The 14,124-nt window shown below is 34.4% G+C and overlaps 1 protein-coding gene across 3 annotated transcripts in view; it reads right to left on the reverse strand.

Moving 5' to 3' along the window:
- LOC101736201 (uncharacterized) overlaps nt 1-14,124 on the reverse strand; it is a 105,074-nt gene that overhangs the window by 54,440 nt on the left and 36,510 nt on the right. The window contains exon 1 of one of the 3 annotated variants that reach the window (XM_038012728.2): nt 7,285-7,519. The exons of 1 other annotated variant lie outside the window; for it this stretch is intronic. In XM_038012728.2, coding sequence (XP_037868656.1) covers nt 7,285-7,322 — 38 coding nt within the window. In that variant the 5' untranslated portion in view covers nt 7,323-7,519. Of the gene's footprint in view, nt 1-7,188; nt 7,520-14,124 lie in introns of those variants that run through there. One more of the 3 variants, XM_038012726.2, reaches the window with a different exon arrangement.

The raw sequence follows: 14,124 nt of genomic DNA on the forward strand, positions 1-14,124 counted from the left end.
ATAAGGTTATGTGTGTGCTCATTCACTTTTTGTAGCTCTTCTAATAAGCGTCACAAAACCACGTGTACTTATTACTGAATCTATTCATGTTATTTAATTAAGAAATCCAAGGAAATATTGAAGTTTTTTATTTATAAATAAAAAAGTGTTGATTTTAATGTTCAGAAAAACCATCCGTAAATAATTTTAAGGTTAACTTCTTTCGAATGTTAAAATTAAGATGTGATACGTGATCAATCAAGAACCATATTATTATGTATTTTACATTTTCGTGTTTTTATTTAGAGTACTGTTGTTCTAAGGACGTTTGTGGGAGAATAATTTTGACAAGCTATAAATAAAATAAAATCGTATTTCCTTACATTGATTCTAAATGAATACACTAATAATATCACCATTACACGCCCTTATTTATGATGTTATAATCATAGCAACCTTGCGAGTTTCACATTTCCTTTTGATTTTTTACAAAAGTAGTATTATGTGATATGGTTTTTACTTTCAAATCATACATTTGTTTTGAATGTAACTTGGTTTGTCTTATATAATTCGCACTAAACACACATAAACATGAACATTTAAACGTTAAAGCGTTTTTAAATAACGTATTTATTAAATTTTTCTTTTTTTTTCAATTAACCTTGATTACGAAAATTACGTGTCCGGTACAGCGTGACGTCATCGATAGAGTTTCGCGACAAAAATAAAAGATAACGCAATTCTACGTATATATAAAGTTTTGGCAACCGTTCTAAAGTCACAATAGGTACGCATCGTGAGAGTGTTCACGTGTGGTATATCGTGCGTGGAACGTAACAAAATGTTATTCAATTTATTACACATCAATTTCATTGATTTTTTTTTAACGGAGAGCGTCACTGTTTAGGTATTTAATAATGCTGGTAGGCGTTTTGACGCTATCGTCAAATTTATGAGAGAAATGTGGCTTAAACTAAATAACCTTTCACCCTTCGATATGCAGTTTTTTTAATTTTTTTATTCCTTAGATGGGTGGACGAGCTCACAGCCTAACAGTCGTTACTGTAGCCCATAGACATCTACAACGTAATGCCATGCGTGCGCCACACACCTTGAGATATAAGTTCTAAGACCTCAGTATAGTTACAACGGCTACCCCACCCTTCAAACCGAAACGGATTACTGCTTCACGGCAGAAATAGGCAGGGGGGTGGTACCTACCCGCGCGGACTCACAATAGGTCCTACCACAAGTAGTTACAAGTGTGATAGGTACAATGGTTATTTTGATATTCGAACCGGAATACAGGACTGCTTGACAACTGCAGCTGAAACAATGATAGTGGAAACAGTTGGCCGCGTGATTATGTCGCTCAGTTCGTAAATGTATTTTATGTTACAGTATATTAAAATTAAAGTACAGCAAATATCTATCTATATATAAAAAGGAATTGCTGTTCGTTAGTCTAGCTAAAACTCGAGAACGGCTGGACCGATTAAGCTAATTTTGGTCTTGAATTATTTGTGGAAGTCCAGAGAAGGTTTAAAAGGTGAATAAATAAAAAACTTCTCGGAATTAAATAAAAACAACAATTATGTTTTCCCTTTCATGTGTCTCCCGTCGGACGGATTCCTTTTGTTTGTTTTAAGTTTATTTTATACAAAAGTTTAGGTCTTTTATTTATCGATTTATCGATTGAGGCACTACGAAGTCTGCCGGGTCAGCCAGTTATGATATATTTCCGTTTATAAAAATAGAATCAAACTTTTCCTTGTTCTATTACATCTATTGCATCAATAATAAAACTGTTTAAAAAAAAACATATTCAAATTACGTTCCACAATGCGGCGTCCAATGTCATTGACCTCTATGGTATATTAGACCCACATTGTATACAGGGATATTGTGCACCATTTATCTAAATCATTCACACGAAGATAAAGTTCTGATTAGAGTTACCATGCGTAAAATTGTATCTGTATTTTTATACTCAGGCAACATTTTGTTTGCGTCATTTCGGTATTTTATGTAAAAAAAAACTTTATGCTTTTCTTTGTCAAATAAAATTTCACAGATCAGTTTTACGGACGGGTAGGTACCACCTTCCTGCCTGTTTTTGCTGTGAAGCAGTAATGCTTTGCGGTTTTGAAGTGTGGGACAGCCGTTGTACTATAGAACTCAGACTTAGAGCTTATATCTCAAGTTGGGTAGAGGCATATATTATGTACTTTGTTTCTATGGGCTCCGGTAACCAGCACGTTTAATAAAAATAAAGATTATTTATGAATACAATTTTAGATATTCTTAATTTATTGTCCTGTTTATGAACTCAAAGGTCGCGCATTGATGATTTGTTTGCTGCCGTGACCGGGAGCTTCTATATGCTTGCCAAAGCTCGTAGCTGTAAAACCGAGGTTAGGCTCAAAGGGCATAGTCTGTAGATTCAATTAAGAATAAAAAGTTTTTGATGGGGAATACTTGTAGATACCTATAATATGTATGGGTACAAACGCATTTGCAATGCTTGGTGATGAGATAACCGTTATCTTAATCTCATCATAGACGCCGTCCGCTTTGAGCGAGTTGGAGGTCTTCACTGGGTACTTTAATTGGGAATTACTGGTATTAGGCAAATTATGAAGGATGCCTCATATCTTGATATACCATTTCAATATAGTGATTTTCTTGGCAAATATGCTTAGTTGTAGAATAAAATAAACAAAATATACCGGATCTTTCCGGATACATCTACCATAGTACCGAACTGATATAGATTGTAATAATATATATCTTTGTTTATAATATAACTTTTTATAATATTATCTGAGGACATGTCTTAATTTGCAATAATCGGTGGACGTACTCACGGTTCATCTGGTGTTATGAGGTTATCGTAACTCATAGACATAAGGCACAATTATAAAGCTTAAAGTTGCCAGTCTGATGACAGTTATTTACCATTATGTTTTGAGCCACTGGGGAATCAGTAACCAATATTAGTTAGCACAATACAAAACTACCGACGTATAACAAACAACACCTTGATCGTATGTGCTCACGAAAGCTCTAAAGTATTCGTAGCATTGAATATAATAAAATCGAAATAATGAAAGCGAAATTAAACCGTAAAAGTCTTTTTAATTATTCGCTGCCATTCGCGAAGCCCGTAGAAAATACTCAATTGTGATAACTACGAAAATTGTAAATGTTTTAATAGATGTTTACCGTTTGACACTTTAAACTTTGCGATTATAACTTCGATCGAGTACAAAAGAGGTCAGTCGTGTGATCCCGGCCACGGAATATCTATTTCAGTTGTCACTTACGTCTGTTTTTGATATCGAAGCCTAATTAAAGATTTATTTGCGTCATTGCGTTGTAATTAATATTTGGGCCACGATTTCTGTGCGACACGCCGACGGAATTACGTAAAAGGACAGAGTTTCTTTGTTTTGGCACATAATACTCTGGCGTCTAATACACCATCCGCCTAACGCAGTTGCAAAACAAGCATAATGTTTTAGTATAGAATGCCTCTTGTGTATCTAAGAAGTTATTAGGTTGAACTGGCTGCATACTATTTATAACGCGTCTATGAACTTAATTTTAAGCTCAAGACTGACCTAGATCATAGCATATGCACATTTAAATTTCTGTTGTGTATTCTTATTGGCTTAAAATCCCTCGTATACTGTAACTGTTTCAGCCTTACAGTAGCCATATGTTCCTGTTAAAAAATCAAACCACCGTTATACCATATGAGACAATTGAGTTTTCGACCTCAAGTCTCAAGATAACCACTCAATACCGGGTTGCACTACTATTCTAATGTAATAAAAAATACAGAGAGAGAGAGCCTCAGATAAGGTTGCTTACATGAGAAATACAAGTACATTGGATTTCCACGCACTGTAAGAAAAGTGGGATTTAATTTATGTTCCTTACTTCCACGTTCATTATAATTAAAATATTTTCTAATTTTACATTTTACATTTGACACTCTGCTACAAAAATGTATCTCCTTAAAGCAAAGTTTTTAGGATTTTTGATGTTATGTAAGTTACGAGTATAAAACACAAAGTCGTGGAAATAAGATCGTTTGTAAACATTTCACAATATACATTATTATTATGGGTCGGAAACAATGGCTGAGATCCGGCGGCCATTTTAATGAAGCAAAGGAAAGGCAGACAATGATACTTCTCTTCCGGGGTTCTGTATAAATTAACAGTTTACAATATTCAATATACTTATCGTCATAAGAATTTAACGAATTATCACTCAGATTGGTCAGTTCTTCAAATAGGTCCTACTCCTTTGAAGAGTATCTAAGCTGGTGGTAAGACGTCATTTGGTTCAGCACGGGTAGGTATCACCACCCTGCCTATTCCTGCCGTGAAGCAGCAATGCGTTTTTTTTTAATTGTTCCGTCTATTTTGAAGTGAAATGTTATTAAAAGAAATAAAAAAAAGTCTATTAACGCAAGTGTTAATAGAATTTACCCGGAACACATATTAAATGAGATTACACGTGTATAAATCCAATTCACAACCTCATTTCGCACTGAGTATATATCCACGTGAAGATCATTCGCGGAATTTGCCTAAATTGTCTTTAACGTAAGGGAATTTCATTGTCATTTTCTCACAATCCGCTCGAGTTCTGAAATGCCTGTTCATTTTTTTCCTTTCAACGTTCCAAGATAAGCACATTACGTGGCGCCTCTATTTTCAGCATTTCCCTTACAAGTGGACCTATCGATTTTATTGAAAGGAGTACTTAGAGACTACGAATATTAACAGCTTGAGAGCTATGAGATGAAAGCCATACATATAATGTAAGCATCACATGATACTCAAACGTTACTATTTTATGCCCGCAACAGTGATGACCCGGGAAAGTGATTCACAATTTATTAACAAGGACATAGAATTTATATGCGGATCACGACAATTCGTTGTTAGAGTGAATTTATCTCGAGCACTTGACTATATTATGTGCAAACAGATTTCCTCTAGAAAGTTTACTTAGGCTATCGTTCAAACAAAATAGCTCGGCAACGAATTTGCGATTATTATAAATAAATAAATCTTGCGACGAGATTATAGAGGACCAAAAAGGTACTTGTCATATGTCCTTCAACTTCAGTAAGTAGTTTTTTTTCTTTTAAAAAAATAGCTATTTTTTGACACAGATTGAATTGAAATACTTAATCATTATTAAATTACGTTTTTTTTTTGCTTAATGCAGAAAACTCTAATGATGTAAAAGAGAATTACAATCACTGTTCTTCGGGTAGCGTTCTTTTCGTTAATTAATTTAGACTAAAACAAAACCTTACGTTTCTCAATTCTAGTCTGTAACATTTGTTATTCCATACGTATTATTAATATTTCTAATTGATCAGTAGAAAGTAAGCGGAGAGAAAGTTTTCTTCTATCGGCATGTGTAATATAAGACATATTGCGGTTAAGAAGCAAAAACAAGTTGAAGGTGTTAATGTGATAATTCTTTTGTTTGCAGACTTCATGAATTATTATTAAGGATTTTAATTAGACCACTCGATTACTGTAGCGGAGAAACATATTTATTCTAATAAAGTTAACGAAAATGTGATAATTCTAAAAAAAATTAATGTCAAGTTAAACACTAAGCATAACGCATCATGCCACACACTTGGATAAACATTGTGTAATAGTGATAATCTATGGTTTACTTGTCGTTTATTTTGGCCCCGAGTGACGTTACACGCTATGAAGATGAGCCCAACCAAAATTGTTAGGTTACCGTACGTGTGACAACAATTTTCAATTAACGGTTTCCTATTTACCTGACCTGAGATTCTAATTACTTTCAGATTCCTGAGAATTTTAACTTTTTTTTTAAATCTCAATTTACATCCTCGTTTCCGTGTTGTATAAATCGTCACAATGATATTTTTAGTTTCCACGTTAATGATTTGCCAAATCGTAATAATTTAATGTATTATCAAATATTATGTCACGTTTTTATGAAGACATGTCTATTTGCACGTAATGCAAATGGAAGCAAATAGACGGAAGCTGGTTTTAGTTGCTTCGTAATTTTCAATGTAAAAATATATACGAGTGTCGTTTTATTTGGACAGGTAAATTTTTAACGCAATATTATAAACGCGCATAGTTATTATAACATATAAAACCTTAAAACTAGTATAGTATAGTGTTCGTCATAGCAAAAGACACACATTTGAATCATGAATAAAATTAAGTAGTTGCGAGCAAATTTTTTATTATTGGTAAGTTAGTTCTTACAGAGGGAGGGAGAGCGAGCATGGATTATTGGGTGGCACTATTTTTACCGGGTAAAAAGCCGGTTCTAGTTTGAAGGGTGGTATATATTAGTTCCAGTGCAATTGATACTTTGAAATTCACGGTTGGTGTCTATGACAACGAGCTCCTCTGTTTGGCTGCATTAAAAAATCAAAGAAAAGACAAATTTATGACCACAGATTAAGTGGACGTTTGAAATCTTGACATGCAGTAGATTAGCTGGAGCAACTGTAAATAATCAGTATTGAGTATTTTGAAATGCCGGTCAAAACGTTGGAAGGTATGCGTTGCGTGATAGACAAAGTGGACTTTAAATAAATAATTACAGACGGACTGTCTGTCAGCGATAATGTATATTACAATATTACAATATTACGTAACTGTTCTATTTCATCCATGAAATTGTTTTTATAGTTAATTACACTCAGTCATTAATCTATTTATATCCATATATTAGGTACAATGAGAATTTTATTGTTCCTTAAATATTTATATTGTACGCTTTAGGACAAAAAAAATAAGTCCCAGAATTATTTTAATGAATACAAATATGTATGACATTTTATCCTAATTAATGTATGTATAATAATTTTGCTGTCATAGAAACTTAGTCTTTAGTTTCAAGGAATTTTATTGTAATCATTAAATTTAATTTCATGAAAATATTTTTATCTGAACTGTAAAAAATATATTAACAATTTGTTGTCCTTTTTTTTCTATGATTAAATGACCTAGGCGTTTTATTCTAGACACAGATATAAGCGACGATAAGCATTATCTATTCAGGGTTTTAGCTGACACTTTTAATGATGCTGAAGGAGAAGTCGTTCGCTCTACAGGGGGCTCTAAGGACTGTCTACACGTGATTTTATGAATACGGATCGGCAGGAGATCTCACCAAACCGGTTGGCCCTTCATGCCGGCAGTCCGTTCGAGCGAGAGCAAAACACGTAAGTGCATCGCTCCAGTTCAGCTACGCGCACCAAACGCATACCATTTGTTGCTGCAGCAAATTTCACCGGTCATCTTCATTAAACAGCACAGCACATGTTCTAATACAATTTGTGTGTCACGAATACACGGTCGGTTTACAAAACTGACGAACGCGAACCTCCCGCGCCGACGTCTGCGAGCGACTGACTGACTGACTCCGTCCGACCAGTCCGACCCCGCAAAGTACGGGCACGGGCAGACCAACGCCGCGGCAAAATAAACGGGATTGTGCGCACTGTCTAAAAGACGTACCTTCTAAAACGTAGCTTCCAAAAACAAACTTTAAGCAAATAAAATTAAGAGTCATGATTAATTTACACAAAATTGGATTTATGATGCTTTCTACGTTACACATGTGCGCGATTGTAAACCGCTAGATGCAGATGAAAAAAGTAGGCGCATTTCCCCGTTTCGGATGTTACAGGCCGGAGGCGAAATAATAACGCGGTCAGAGTATTTTTCGTGTCATAGTAAATAAAGGCACCGCGTTAGGTCGAACCTTATTGATTTGAGCGTTTACAGTTGAAGTAGGCATTATTCTTGAGCCACTCGTAGATTGAAGGCTAGGCAGGTTTTGCTGAAGAGGCGTTGAAACACAAAGGATAAGGCGTTTAGATCCACTCTCTTTGTTCAAAAAATTTCCCTTTGTGTTTCGTGTAAAAAATCACTACATTATATATATTAACTATGTATATAAAATAATTATTTTTAAATTTGTTCTAAAGTACACCTGCAGTTTGTATATAATGTATAAATAGTGTCCTAGACTGCATCATACTTACCGCTTAAGTGTTTGTGGTATTTCTCATTAAAGAAAAACAAACAAAGGCTACTTATTGATTATTACCTGCGGACAAAAGAGGATGTCTTGTTAGAAGGAAACACACAATATAAGTAATAATAGTAGAACTAAAAAGGAAAGTTGCTGTACAAGTTTTTGAAGTAGTTCGCGATATCTGGGTCTGTACCAATACGTTTTGTTGTACGTATTATGAGAATGTTTACAAAATGTAGATGTAACACAAGACGCTACTTGTATTGAAGTTATTGAAAGAGAATTTCCTCAAAAAGTAATTGCACTTAGATAAGATAATTTATAAAAGCATAAAGAGTGTGTTTAAAACACACTTTTTAAACACTCTTACGTTAGAGTATGTTTAAAACGTTTATTTTTGGCGGGTAATATAATTTTTTTATTTCTAACCTTAGGATGCTGTTTCATGTTAGGACTATCAACCTCAGTTCAGTAACTATAGAAATTACACAGATTGCGTTCAAAGAAAAATGGGTGTTAACATGGAATTGAAAAAAAAAAACCTCGGCCCGTGTCATAGTTATTACTTAAATAGATGTTACATAAATGACTGATGGCGTATAACAAAAACTGTACTATTATTAAGAAATAGTTCAATTAAGTGTTAACGTTGTTTTAATGTCTATGACGTCATCATTTTTTGTACAACAATACTGCCAAACCTGAGCCCGTTAGAAGTATCAAGCAGAAAATGGTTGACAGGGTATTCGCCCCTGGGGCTCACATCTTAAATATTAAGTGTATTATATGAGTCGACTATTATCAAAGCCGGCAATCTGACTTTTGGATAATTATTGGTAAATCAGAAAAACTAATTATTGACTTTGTATTCCATTGGCAGTCACAAAACTCTTCGGAACGACATCTTAGATAAATAACAGGTTAACTATTAACCTTTATTTAATGCAGGTTTTGAACCGTATTCTTTGAAGGAGACGATTATATTCAAATCAATCTGTATTGACATATCAATAACATTTTTTTGTCCAAATGCACAGATTGCCACCTTTGATAATAGACGACTCATATATGGCTCACAATTTGTCCAGCCACCAGTCGACATTTTTAATCAATCTGTCGTCAATTTAATAATTGTTTTAGTTAATATTTTACCGCATTCATCATGCGTAGAGCCGGTAAGTTTGGGAAAGTTTATAGGTACCACAAGCACCGGTCACCGTCCTCGTCGAACCCGTCGCTTGTTGCGAAGGGCTCGACGAGTGAATTAACCCATAGACACAGCCTACTGAGTTTCTCGCCGGATCTTCTCAGTGGATCGCGTTTCCGATCCGGTGTTAGATTCCGCGAAGCACTGCTTTTGCTAGAGCCAGTGTTAGCAACACACTCGGTTTGAGCCCCGTGAGCTCACCTACACATCAAGGAGAAGCTGATATAGTATCTCAAGGCTATCAGCATAGGTAGGAAAAAAAAAGTTTGTTCTAAATGTATTAACGTGTTGTTTCATGTTCATTAACAGCCTGTATCTCGTCTTTCAACCGCACGTTATGTAGGCATGTGACCTGTATGTTTGTACAGGCGTGAGTGTCTCATGTCTGTTCATTCTTTTATAAACAAAGGATCATAATGAAGAAAGCGACTCTAATGTGTCGCATTAGGTATCTGTTCTGAACATTCTTTGAATTTATTCTATCCCAAAGAAAAGGTTATTGAAACAGACACATGGAATCATGGTAATCGTTGAATAGTGAAATAAATTTGACGGCGCCAGGGATGGCTGAGCGGCAATTCCGTTATGATTCGTATTCGGTGAACGGAGTATATTGCAATAAAAGTCAATAAAACCTTTCGAATAATAATTATTGAAACACTCAACAAATAATTTTCACAATGACAGGGTTAACCGACAGTTTCATTCTGAGTGACCCGACTCTGTTCTTTTTCTTTTTTTTTCCCTACCTATAACTAGTAACTTTTTACGTTTAATAAAGTTTTTGTGGTCAAAATAGAATCCACAATGACACAATGACTTCAATTCAATTCAAATTATGATTAATGTTATGTAATATAATATTTTTCCAAGAAACAATACTGCTTACGTTACAGAATTTATTTATTGTTCTTCATCATTATTCTAAATCACTTTCATGTTATGTTTATGATTTACGTACTAAAACAAATGCTTGACCACTAAAATCTAAAGAAATAAATAATAACATTATGCAGATAGAAAGAAAAACGAAGAAACGAAAAAGAAAGACCCGACACACAAAGATATTAAAGGCGGCTGTATTGAAGCAAACAAAAACATTCTGCGTTCTTTATTGTCTATGGTTTCTGACGGTTATTAAACATCTGTCATGTTTGTGGAAGGAACCTTTTTCCTTTCAACGTTAGAGATTGTGTAAAAAGAAAATAGGTCATCTCGATACGAAAGGGTCAAGAGTTTCATTATTGTAATAAATATTTATAAAGGATTTTTTTTTTGGTAGATTAACGAACCAATGAATTTGGTTTTGCTTAGCCTTAGCGTATAATGTATATATTTAATAGAAGGTTTCTTTTACAACTTGAGATTTCAAGTGAAATTCTAAAATGAATCTAATGGTATTACGTCTTTACCTACGCAAATGCCGTTTAGTATACAGAAAGTTGAAGTTAAGCAATGCAAGACATGCCTTTACGCGTTCGTCGCGCTGGCGATCCTTCAGTGTGCTTAGTGCAAGTTTTTTAACGTTCTCTATAGCGTAAAAGTTAGCTCATATTTGTATGGAATGGGATCGTTTGCCTACGTTTGCCGCTAGGGGCGCTGTTCCAAACTGCATACAAAATTGGCTTAACTTTTACGCTATCGAGAACGTTAAGAAACTCGCACTAAGCGCACAGATCGTATCCACTTATCAAGTTTTTTACCTTACCAATTCGACGCAAATGGATCAATATTGTGTTGATGCTAACATTGAAAGCTACTGCTAACTCAGCGTCAGATTTATTATTGTTAACTTCCATTATCGTTGTTTTCGGGCAGCCACGCGTTTGTTTTTTAGATAAAAATTTCCATGTCCGAAGTTTTCAAAACAATAATGAGTTGTGCGTTCATTTGTAATGTTCACTCCGTACAAGTTATTAATGTTGTGAGTGGTTTGTGCGGCATTGCTAACGCGACTGAACTCGCGTTCCATAATTACACGTATTTTTACTGTGTCCATATTCACCCACATGAAATAGATATAATTAGATTTCGGAAAACGAAAACTAATCAATAAACAAATGAATGAATTTGAAAATAGAACTCAATATTAAAAAAAAATATCATTTCAATTTAGAATTTATTTATGGCCAGCCATACATAAATTACGTTTCAAATGGCTAGTATTGCAAAACGCTAATTTTATAATTAAAGACCTATTATAATCTCTTCTCGTTCCATTAAGCCGAGAGACATTCTTTTCCAGTGTTAATACAATTTTCTTAAGAAAACCGACTTCAAGAAAATATTCTTTGTCTGCACTTTATCCCACTAGGTGCGGTCGGCACATTGAATTATATTCTTCCAATTTCCCTATCAGCCGTCATCTCAAAACTCAATCCTCTTTCTCTCATATCTCTCTCTTCACACACTCCATCAATGTCTTCTTCGGTCGACTTCTTCCTCTTTTAACTTGCAAGTAAAATAAATTATCATCAATGTAGTTGAAATAAGTTAAATACGCATTATGAAGGAAAATTCAAAACATTTGAATGGGATCAACATGGGACATGACAAGCATCAACTTTTAAATAAATAAAGTAATCATCAAAATCGATTCACCCAGAAATAAATACAGAGGAAAGACAGACATAGTAGTCGAATTGAGAACCTCCTCCTTATTGGTGTCGGTTAAAATAGCCAGAACCGTGGCAATGCGAAAGAATAGTACGCCCTAGCCGGTGATATCCAGATAAATTGGTGTTTATTGCTGTAGTTAGATCGGAAACAGATTTTGCTTTAGACGTATTTCATTAAAAACATCGTTAACTCTAAATTTATGACCTTAATTTACTATTGTAAACGAATGACTCGTGTGTTTTTAATAAACTCGAAATCGATTCGTTAAGAGAAAATCAGTTCCGTTATCTTTTTTGAAGTGAAACTTCTTTAGGCGCGTTGAGAGTAAAATTTAACTCGCGACAGATTTGTTACGGCTAGAGAGAAAAAATACAATTTAGGAAGAGCGAGAGTGAGAAAATAGACAGAGCGTCTCGCGAACCACTCGACCGTGTTCCCGTGCGACCTCTTATACACATCATTCCCTATTACAAGAAATTTGATTTAAGAATGAAAAATGAAGAAAAGCACAATACTACACACCACAAAAATAGTTTCACTTCTTTTAGGTGCCCCAAGTTGCAAGCGCACCATTTTTTTTTATGTAACCCTAATTTATTTTCAAAGTCAAAATGAACTCTAATCAAACTAAGCACGTTTAAATTTTATTGTTTGCAATGTTTTGCGTTGCCACTTCAAGTTATCGTTTTCAACCTTTTTGTTTGATTACAATATAAAACTAGCTGCCAGGCGAAATGATCGAAATATGGTTAAATGAAACATTATTAAATCAAATTAAATCTGATCTGTTTTCGTACTACACCTAAACACAGCGGAATCACAAAGTTAAGAAAATTATTAATATGTTAAATAGAATGATGAGCCTTGGGTTTAGGTAAACAGTTTACTTTTCACGATTACTCCGAAGAAAATCTAATAACAGAGGCTGGTAACTAGAATCGATTCTTAATAACTAGTTCGAATAAATCGAATATTTTTCCTTATCGATTGTATTGAACTCAAATATATAAATTTAGTTAAAAGCTTGAATTTTTACGAACTAGCGGACCCGGCGAACGTTCTTCCGCACACGGTTTGCTTCAAACACATCAACCAGTCAACTTCAAAATTCTACTTTATTTATTATTAACACAATTAACCATAGAATATATTACGTTTAGCTGTCAGTTACGTTTTGTTATAGTTACCACGTTTTATGTCAAGTCCCACGAGAATGTGATAAAAAGTATCCTATATCCTTCTCCTGGTTCTAAGCTACCTCCTCACCAATTTTCAGCCAAATCAGTTCAGTCGTTCTTGAGTTATAAATAGTGTAACTAACACGACTTTCTTTTATATATATAGATTAATGCTTTAGTTGATATTGGTATCATAATTGAAGAAGCCTGCATTTCTTGCAGTATTTTATGCAGGAATACGAATATTTTCGATACACTCAACAATTTTCAGCGTCTTGGTAACTCGTATGCTCGTAAATATCGAGGTATTTCGTCGAGGTATTTTCCAGCGGAGTGCTCATGTCCCGGAGCGATTGTGTTACGAACGAGATTACGACTTGACGAGATCAAGGGAAGATCCCTTGCGTCCAAGGATCCCACCGAGAACATTTCTTCGGAATCGTAAGTATTAAAAAAAACGAATAAGAATTGATTTGGTTCGAAAATAATTCGTTCTGTGACTAATTTAATTTATTAATATGAATCTTAGGGAGCACAAATCACTAGTACGTATTGGATTTGTCATATTTAAGTTTGACAGTTTGTTTTTATATTATCAGTCATATCAAAGCATCAAAGTACCTAATTCATTTTCGTGTAAGTTTTATGCGTTGAATTGAATTGAGTTCTTATATTAAACTAACCGTACTCGCCCTCTTCGTTGGGCATTTAAAATTAACATTAATATTTATTGTCATTATTATTAGGGAGTCTAACACTCATATAAATATGAGCCTATCCATTAGGCACATGTATTTTCTACACGGACACCAAGTTTCAAGTCAATCGGATGCATGGTTCAGTAGTTATAACGGAACATCCGTAAAAGTCACTGTAGATTTATATAATAGTATAGATTAAGCGTACCTGGTTTAGATGATACGCTTCAATCTCAGTATTCTATTAGTAAATAATTTTACAAATAATTAAAAGGTCGTTGTGCAATTCATATTTTCGTTTCCTCATGGCCGCGTATCCGTTATCTACTCTCCAGCGATAAAAACGGCATAGCTGTGTATTACT

The sequence above is a fragment of the Bombyx mori genome, chromosome 9 (assembly GCF_030269925.1).
Source record: "Bombyx mori chromosome 9, ASM3026992v2".
In the NCBI taxonomy this organism is placed as follows: domain Eukaryota; kingdom Metazoa; phylum Arthropoda; class Insecta; order Lepidoptera; family Bombycidae; genus Bombyx; species Bombyx mori.